The 9976-nt window shown below is 44.8% G+C and overlaps 1 protein-coding gene across 5 annotated transcripts in view; it reads left to right on the top strand.

Annotated features, from left to right (window-relative positions):
• The first annotated feature begins 1877 nt into the window (after positions 1-1877).
• LOC109918904 (tudor domain-containing protein 6-like) overlaps positions 1878-9976 on the top strand; it is a 32764-nt gene continuing 24665 nt past the window's right edge. For all 5 annotated transcript variants that reach the window (XM_020518854.2, XM_048597426.1, XM_048597429.1 and 2 more), the window contains exon 1: positions 1878-8828. In XM_020518854.2, coding sequence (XP_020374443.2) covers positions 2165-8828 — 6664 coding nt within the window. In that variant the 5' untranslated portion in view covers positions 1878-2164. The remainder of the gene's footprint in view (positions 8829-9976) is intronic.

Here is a 9976-nt window from a genome sequence, read left to right as displayed (position 1 = left end):
TATGTATTGACTACTTTGGCAAAGGATTAGTATCCTACTTGGTTTTATTTGTGTCTGTAATTGATATAGATGCAGAAGGCCTTTTCTACATTTTATTTTGCTTTTCTGAATACGGCCTGCAGTAACCAGTGGCAAATAGGCAGCATTGCATCATGTCTTAATTGCAGTCATTTCTGACATTTTTAACTTTAAAAAAAAAACACTTTTCTAAACAGTGGTGACCTTGACTGTCAGGGCGTGGGTTCATGGGTTGTCTGTACAACAGCTGGAGCTACCTAAAGCATTACAAGGTCCCATTCTCAGTGATTTTCTCAACCTTTGATGTAGCTGGTTGGGGTAGAAAATGTTCAACCACGTTCAGGTGTCTTTTGCTGGTTGGATTTGAAGGACTGAAATTATTTGGAGACAACAATAGCAGAGGGCTTAATCTATAATGGAAACACTACTTGGTACTCTTCGGTAGATTGGTGGTCACAACAGTCTAGAATTACACTTGTGCAGTTTCTTTTAAATCTAAATGGGAGTACTTCATCAACAATAACGCAACCGAAAGAACAGATGTTACTTTCTCTGAAGGTGGTTGCACAAATCTCCCACTTCATCCAAGTTCTTCAAATGTTGAGGAAGTAGCCGAGAGTGGGAAGTGCTTGTGTTATTGCACATGGCTCCAGGTATTACAGATGCAGCTGCAGCCTCAAAGCCTCCATACCTTCACAAAGGACAACTGCAGCCTACTAGCAACGTGGTTTCCCTGCCCAACTGTCATATTCTTCAGGAAGCAGTTATACCCTGAGATCACAAATGGGAGTACTGCGATCACCAAAGGGAAGCATGGGAGGAGTTTGTTTTTAATGTGATTTTGTGGAAATTTGCAAATACAGTAATCACTCATGAATGTACAGCCACTAACTGTTCATAATCCTGAAATAATTGAGGCATCACAAACATAAAAGTATTAGGATTCGCCTAACAACTCTATATGTAGAACTAACAAGGGTTGAATGGCATACTTTCCTATTTCTGCCTGCTGTGATTACCTACATCAAAAACAGAAGTTGCTGGAAAAGCACAGCACGTTCTGAGGAAGGGTCACTGGACCCGAAACGTTAACACTGATTTATTTCTTCAAAGATGCTGAGCAAGGGTCACCAGACCCGAAATATTAACTCCGATTTTTTTTTCTTCACAGACGCTGCCAGGCCTGCTGAGCTTTTCCAGCAACTTCTGTTTTTGTTCCTGATTTACAGCAATCCGCAGTGCTTTCGGTTTGTACACTCTCGGGAAATACATTTGCCAGTAGAAAGTCCGATGCTTTCCAGTTGGAAATGTAATAAAAGGCCGGAGTCAGTCGCCCGATTTAAGAGGCAGCTATTTCCCGGCAACCAGGCAAAATAACAGCTTTTCTGGACATTGGCTGTGATGTTTGACCCCACGTACTACTTCCAGTCTGATAATAAATGCTGACGGTACGTATTTGCCTACGGCTGCAGCAGTGAGACCGGTTTGAAACTTAAAACAAACATGAGACAGACGATAATAAACAATGAAGATTGACCCAAAAACTGACTCTTTAATCAGATACAGAGCCGCGACTTCAGTTTCTATTGCAACATCTTCCCAGTTCAGAACGTTCCCCCGGAATCATGACGTCACAAACGGTCACGCTTCCGTTCCGCGCCATGCCGCGCATGTGCGTGCCCAACACACGTGATACCCAAACCTCGGCGCAGTCCACCTCCCGAAAGGAGGGAACAGCTGCTCGGTTCTACGTAATTCACCAGAAACCCGAAATAATAAATCATGATTTCCACAAGAAAAATGCTACAAGCGGTATAAATTAAATGTCTGATTTTGGAAAATGTAAAAAATGTCCACAGTCAACTCTTCCATGCCTCCTTCCCCTCCACGCCATTCCCTCGCCGTCACGAAGTGAGCGGAACCAGGTCGGCGCATGTGCAGCGGGGGTCAACGGAAAGACATTCCACCGCCACTTTTGAAAAAGCCGCTCGATTGTGGGCGCCATGGTGCCACGTTCCAATCGAATTCAAACACTAACGGCCTCGGGCTCGTGAATGGGGCTCTGCCCGTTTGCGAAGGAAAACACTTGGACAGGACAAGTTGAGACAAGACGGCACAAGGAGCCGTACATCGCGGTCGCATCACGATGTGCTCGACGGGCGGGCTACCGCCGGCGGGCGCCTGCCTCGCTTTCCGGGTGACCCGGGTGGACCCACCCCGGCCCGGCTCCGTACTGGTCAGGCTGTGGGGCCGCTTCCAGCAGCGGGAGAGGCAACCCGAGTACCAGAAGCTGCACAGCGACATACAGAGCTGGGCCAAGGCGACCCGGCTGGGCGTCGGCGGCGGGCGAGGCGCCCAACCGGCCCCTCCGCTGGAGACCAACGAGCGATGCCTGGTGGACACGGGCGGCGAGTGGCACCGGGCCAGGGTGCTGAGCCGTGTGGGCGACGATTACACCGTCTTCACCCTGGACGAAGGGCGGGCGCTGCCGGTCCGAGCCCGTAGCCTGGACCGAGGTAAGAAGGACTTTTTCCAGCTGCCGCCCGAGGTGGTCTGCTGCATCCTGGCCAACCTGGTGCCGGCGGCCGGGCCCGGAGGCGGCGGGAACAGCAACAGCAACAGCAACAACAGTGGCGGCAGCAGCAGCAGCAACCATGTCGCCGCCGCCGCCTCCTCCTCATCCTCCGCCGCCGAGGACGATCAAGAGGAGCCGGAGGAAGTCGAACAGGAGAGGGTACCGGAGGGCAGCGGCGAGGATGGCGGCGGCAAGCAGCGAGGCGGCGCGACCTCCTGGCCACCGGGGGCGCTCGCCTTCTTCCGGGCCCTGCAAGGCCGCACCCTGGAGGCGCAAGTGGAGGCCGTGCTGCCCAACCGCCTGGTGCTGGTGGAGGTGGCGCGGGTGTCGAGGCAGCTGTGCGAGCTGGGCCTGGCCCGGCCCATCGACCGGGGCGCCTTCCGGCTGATGGTGGAGATGTCCACCTCGCGGCCTTGCGGAGCGGGAGGAACCGCCTCCGCCGCCTCGTCGTCCTTCAGGAAAGAGCGTGTCCCGGTGCCGCTCGGAGGCGGTGCCGGTTCCGCGGGCGAAGCGTCCTCCGCCGTGGCGCACCCGCTGCCTCTTGCCCCCAGCGAGGCGGGCTACAGCCTCAACTACTTCTACCCGCTGCTGCAGGTGGACGAGACGGTGACGGTGAGGGTGACCCATGTGCGCTACCCGGACCGCTTCTTCTGCCAGCTGCGCTGCCACTGCCCCGAACTCGAGCGGCTGCACGACAGCATGCACCGTTACTATGACAACAGCCGCGCGGCGGCGGCTGCAGGGCCGGGTTCAGGGGCAACGCCTGACACCCCGCGCCGCCTCGGATCGCCGTGCGCGGCCAAGAGCGCGGACGGCCGCTGGTATCGCGCGCTCGTGCAGCAGACCCTGGCCGACGGTGTGCTCGAGGTCTTCTACGTTGACTACGGCGACCGCGAGGTGGTGCCGGCCCGCGCCGTCCGCAAGCTCAGTCCTGGCTACTTCAAAATGCCTGTCGTCACCTACCCGTTCGCGCTGCGCGACGCCTCCGACTACGGCCGTGGCTGGTCGCCGCGCCACGTAGAGCTGCTCAAGTCGCTGATCCTGCGCCGAGTGCTGCAGGCGAAGGTGGAGTACTATAACTCGGTGGAGAATGTCTACTTTGTCACCTTGCGCCAGGAAGATGGCTCTTCCGTCAACGCGGCTTTCAACGCCCAGGCCGAGAGCCTGCTGACCGGCTACTGCGAACAAGTCCGGGCTAGGCCCGACACTCAGAAGCTCAGTGCGCTCCAGTGTGGCGGTGACTACCTCATCGGGGACCGAAGGACCGAGGGGGTTTCCTCCAAGACCAAGGATCGTGTCTCTCTGCTGAAGAATGCCAAACTCAAGCTGAACGCGTTTTATGATGTTCTAGTCGAATTTGTGAAAGATCCTTCAGAATTTTGGATACGAACCATGGAAACGGCCAGCGAATTTGAAAAGCTCATGAACAGCATTGCCAAAAAATATGCAAACGTGGGTCGAAATGAAGGATTAGTGAAGAAACCAGAACCTGGTTTGTTATGTTGTGCTAAGTTCAAAGCTGACAACTTGTTTTATCGAGCTGTTATTACTGAGATTCTTGATGGCCATTTCAGGGTATTCTTCATTGATTATGGAAACATGGAAGTAGTCGACTGGCATGATGTTAAAGCCTTGCTTCCAGAATATAGAAAATTACCTGCCTTGGCAGTGAAGTGCTGCCTTGCTGATCTTGCACCTAAAGATGGGAGTTGGAGTAGAGAAGCGATTGCCTATTTTGAAAAGTCGGTGTTTGAAAAGCATCTGGTGGTTCATGTTTTAGAGAAGGAAATGGACAAGTACTTGATTGAACTTCTAGATGTAGAAGATGAGGGAGAACCCAGTGTGAATAAGTTAATTTTGCTGGCTGGTTATGCTGATCACAAAGAACTTAAAATATCAAATTTCAGTTCAAAGAATTTGGATTTATTGGGCCATTTACATGTTTCTCATTCATCTGAAGAAATAGTGCGCACATATGGCAGAAACAAAAAAGACAATTTGGAGCAAAGACCAGTGACTCCTGAAAAAATTAAATCATTTACAGACTACTGTGGGACACCAACAGTAGGGTTAAGTGATTCTCTAACCACATTATTTTCTAGTCTAGGTGAATTCGAAGGTAGCACTAGAACCCATATGATGGAATCTGTAATTATGGAGTCTCCCTATAAACAAGAATACCTTAAAGTGGGAAGCACTGTGGATGTGCAAGTATCTTACATTGATGAACCTGGTGACTTTTGGTGTCAAATGACTAAAAATACACATGAGTTGAAGATACTAATGAGTAAAATACAGGAATATTATAATACACATGAAGATAGTTTTCAGCCTGGTCAATCTGCTTGTATCGTAAGATACTCTGAAGATGGAAAGTGGTACAGAGCGCTGATTCTTGGGAAAGTGACTGCGATGGAAGTGGATGTACTGTACATTGATTATGGAAATAGAGAGAGAGTACCCATAAGTGAACTGCGTCTAATAAAACCCGAATTTCTCCTTTTTAAAGGTCAAGCATTTAGGTGCAGTCTTTATAACATCATTCAGCCCATGGGTCCTGATCCGTTCATGTGGAATGAAGATTCAATTGCTGCATTTCAGGAATTTATTGATAACGCTTTAAGCTTGTACATGGAGCTCAAATGCACAGTATATGCATTGACTGTTGTAGAGGGCAAAGGGCTGTGCAATGTTGTGGATTTGAATACCCCTTTTCAGAGTGCTTGCCAGTTACTTATTGAGCGAGGCTTGGCTAAATTTGTGGGATCGCCTAGTGTTCTTGCCCCAGCAGTAAGCCTTTATACCTATTACTATTCAACTCATGATGTGAAAATTGGTAGTGAAGAAGAAATGTATGTGAGCCATGTTGCAAGCCCAACAAAATTCTACTGTCTACTTGGCAGAAACCTGGGTATACTAGATAAACTTGCTGATAAGGTTAATAAATTGTCTTCCAAGATGCAGGGCTATACTTTTACGCAGGGAATCGATCCTATCTGTCTTGCAAAATATACTGATAACCGGTGGTATCGTGCTTTAGCATGGCCCATGCAAGACAGAATTCGGGTCTCTTTTGTGGACTATGGCAATAAATTAGATATTAATAAAGATGACTTGCTTCCAATACCCAACAGTGCAAAAGATGTTAAATTCTTACCCATGCAAGCAATTAAATGTGGCTTGTCTGATATACCAGTGGACCTGTCTGTTGACATTATTATCTGGTTTAAAAAAGCTGTGATGGATAAGCCTTTAAAAGCTGTAGTTGTAGCAAAAGAAACTGATGGAAAACTGATAGTTGAACTATATGATGGGAACATGCAAATTAATGCGAAGATTAAAGAACAGCTATGCTTGCAGAATACCAGTGAAACCAAAATAAATGGAAATGCAGGTAGGCAAAAAAGTAAAAATGAAAAGTCTTGCTCCCCATACATGGTGAAGAGTGACCATGACCAATCCCCCCTCAAAAGACGTGCAGTTGAGGACCAGGGTGATGGTCGTGAAACTGAGAAAGTAACTGTAACTTGCAAGCAGGACAGGTGGAAGAACAGAACAGAGGTTATTACACAGACTGAAGAGACTGGGATAAAGAAATGTGTTCACAACAAAATGTATACAAAGAATACAAAAGAATATTTGGATGTAAAATCCAGTGTGGAAATTACTGATCACAAATTGGATGGCATTTTGGTTGAAAACACGAGCAAAAAGAACTCTAACTTAAACATGCCTTGGCCTAAGCTGACAGACCTCCCTCTGATGACATTAAGTGGTGGATTTAAAAGTGAGGTATCTGTTTCGCATGTCATCAGCCCATCACACTTCTTTGTTCAGCTTCTCCAAAATGAAGATAAAGTAACTGCAATGGAAGAAAAGTTGAATACATGCAAGATGAATGATAACAAAGTTGGAAGCTTTCAGATCGGTAATGTAGTCTGTGCAGAATTTCCTGAAGATGGATCTCAGTACAGAGCTGTTGTAACTCAAATTCATGATGATACGGTTTCTGTAGAATATATAGATTATGGTAATACTGCAACAGTGGATGCATCAAAAGTTTTTCCTCTTTCTAAAGACTTCTTGGAAGTCCACCGGCTTAGCATACCATGCTTTCTTGCAGAATTTCGGGATTCACGTTTCGGAGAAAGTAGTGAGGAAGCTGTATCTGAATTCATAAAAAGAACAAATAAAACTGGGATAACGTGTGAGTTTATCCAACAGTGTGGGCAACTGTGGGAGGTTCATCTTTATGATGACCAGGGATCAGTAGTGGATTTGTTGAATAACATTGCATGTAGAAATTGCACACAATATTCTGAGGATCCCACTGAATACCCCAAAATTGATATAAGATCTGCTTCAAAGCTTGTTGCATATGTCTCTGCAATAAACTCTCCTCAGCAGTTTTGGTGTCAGTTTAAGACAACAAGTGATGGCATACTTATTGAATCACTTGAGAACATGAAGGATAACTGCCGTAATTTAAAATCCAAGGAAGATTCCACTCCTAAGGCTGGTGATCTGTGTATGGTGAAAAGTAAAGCAGGTAATAATTGGGCTACTTGTGAAATTGTGCAAGTTTGTAATAGAGGCGTTGAAGTACGTTTTCTGAAAGAAGGCAATAAGGAAGAAGTAAACAATGAAGACATAAAGGAAGTAACTTCTGCATTTACACTAACTTATGAATGTAAGCTGCATGGCTTGTTTCCAATTGATGGAAATAGCTGGTCTGAAGAAGCCACTGAACTCTTTGAAACTTTAGTTTTGCACAAAGCTGTGACTGTTAAAGTGATTGATATTTCTGAAGATAATGTATTGCACGTGACTGTATATGATCACTTGGATAACATTGTGAACAACAGACTAATGGCTTTAGGATTAGGTGTTGAAAAGCTATATGTGTGTGTATCTGACACAACCAGTTATGGACGATACATCAAGAAACTTCCTTTAGTTGGACAAACCATTGAAGGGTATATCACTACAGCAGAAAGTCCTAGTTATTTCTGGTGTCAGTATTCATCCCCTGAAGTTCAAATGTTATCTAGGAAAATGCAAGAAGTTGGAGTACTTGGTGTTACTAATAGGGAATTACTCTCTGACATTTCAGTTGATGACAGCTGTTTTTGTAAATATTGTGAAGATGGGCAGTGGTACCGAGCTGAAGTAAAAAAAGTAAATGGAAACATGCTATCTCTACAATATGTTGATTATGGGAATGAAGACAATGTTGGAATAGAACAAGTTAAAAAAATGCCCAAAGAGTTGCTAAAGATCCCCACACAGTCTTTTCCATGTTGCCTTTCAGGATATGATTTATCTAAAGGTTCTTGGAAAGATGGTGCTGTAGATGCTCTCCTTCATCTTTCAGATCAGTTGTTAAAAATTACTGTGGTAGCAAATGAATGTAAAGACAACAGTTTACCGTCTTTATTGTGTGTTCAAGTTCAGTATGCTGGTGGTGTAATCAATGATATGGTGAGACACTTGTGGAGTCCACATGTTGAAAAATATAGCAAAAGCAGTGAGGTGCACGATAAAGAGTCATTACGTAATGGTCACTTAACTCCTATGTTGTCTAGCCTTGGTGGTTTAAATCGAGAAGATAAACTTATGCAGGCTACAACTTCAAACAGAGCATGTTCTGAAGTACCAGATTTGGAAAACTTTGGTAATTTACACAATGAGGAGGAAAAATATCTTAATCCAGCTGCAAATATACCAGAAGAGAATAATGAATTCATAATTAATATTCCAAGTATTCAGCCATCTTCCGTAGTAGATGGTATAGATAATGAAGTATGTAAACTAAATACTTCAAAAACCCATGAATTTGCTGCATTGTCTTCAATTCCCACTGAAGATACTATGGACACGGTTGCAGTTTGCAAATCTGAAAATTCTGTGCCTTTGGGCCCAGATGAAGGAATGTCTACGACTCAGGCTTGTATGGATCAACACAATTTAAGTAACCAGATTGAAGATGCAGATCTTAAAGCACCAGGGCCACTTGAAGCAAGTGAACATCTGCAGGGCTCTGTGCAGAGTATTGATTTGTATGAAGAAATTTTTAACTGCCAACAGAATCAAACTTTCACAGAGGAGATTGGTGATGATTCTATGACCCGTATTCTCATCTCCCATGATGATGATGATGATGACTACTATGATGATCAAAACCTATCAGAGCCACAGGTGAATGCCAGTGAAACGGAGGACCATCTTGAGACAGGTGGGTAAGAACTTTGTTAAAATTTTAACCATTTCTAGGTTTAAATAGATTTTGGAATCTGCAGCTCTAAATATTTGAATCAGACTTGATTTTGATGTACCCTCTGGGAACTCTTTTTGATAATTTCTAAGTTATATTGATTTCTTGTGTCATATTTGAGTGATGTTACATTTCATTGGCTTACGTAAAACGTACACCATATGCCAGTGAACACGGGAATGGAGCAGTTTCTTTGTGGCTAAAGATCAACAAGTTCTCTAGACTTGTATCCTGGGGTAAATTAATAGGCACCTATGGAGACAATAGCGAACATGATTGTAGTAATCTTTCAGGAATCCTTAGATTTGGGAAGAAAGTTCCAGAGGATTGGAAAATTGCCGGTGTAATACCTTTTATTCAAAAGGGAAACATGGTGTAAAACATGTAACTGTAGCCAAGTTAGCTTGGTTAAGCTGAGTCAGCTAGCTTTGTGAAGGGGACATCATGCCTGATAAATTTGTTAGAATTATTTAAGATGGATACATAAAGGGGGCACAATAGGTATAATATGTTTGGAATTTTAGAAGGCGTTGTTAAGTTAGCATATGTTCAGCTATTAAGAATCTGTAGTGTTGAAAGTAGTATATTAGCATGGATAAAGGATCGGCTGACTAATAGATGACAGAGTTTGGATAAAGGGGTGGTTTTCTCAGGTTGGCAGTCTAACTAATAGAGTGCCACAGGGATCGGTGCTACAGCTGTAATTCCTTACAATATAAGGAAGGAAAGGAATGTACTATAGCCAAGTTTGCAGATGACACAAAGGTGGAGTGGCAGGTGGTGAGGATGACAGTCTTTAGAAGAATGTAATAAAGGGGTTAAGTGTGTGGGCAAAAATTTGACCGACTAAATATAATATGGGGTTATGTGTGGTTATGCAGTCTTTTAGAAAGATTAGAGAAGCCGAATAATATTCATCAGAATATGGAATGATGAAGCAACCTTGTTGAACCATACAAGATTCTTGAGGGACTTGACAGTTTAGTTGTGAAAAGGATGTTTTACCCTTGTAATGTCTCTGAGCAGAAGGCGCAATCTCAGAAAAGGGGTCATACATAGATGAAGAGGAATTTCTTCTGAGGGTAGAGAATTTGTGTAATCCTTTACGG

This window comes from Rhincodon typus, chromosome 5, assembly GCF_021869965.1.
Source record: "Rhincodon typus isolate 14 chromosome 5, sRhiTyp1.1, whole genome shotgun sequence".
In the NCBI taxonomy this organism is placed as follows: domain Eukaryota; kingdom Metazoa; phylum Chordata; class Chondrichthyes; order Orectolobiformes; family Rhincodontidae; genus Rhincodon; species Rhincodon typus.
Note: the sequence above shows the minus strand (reverse complement) of the source record. Positions and strands in the feature narration are given on the sequence as shown.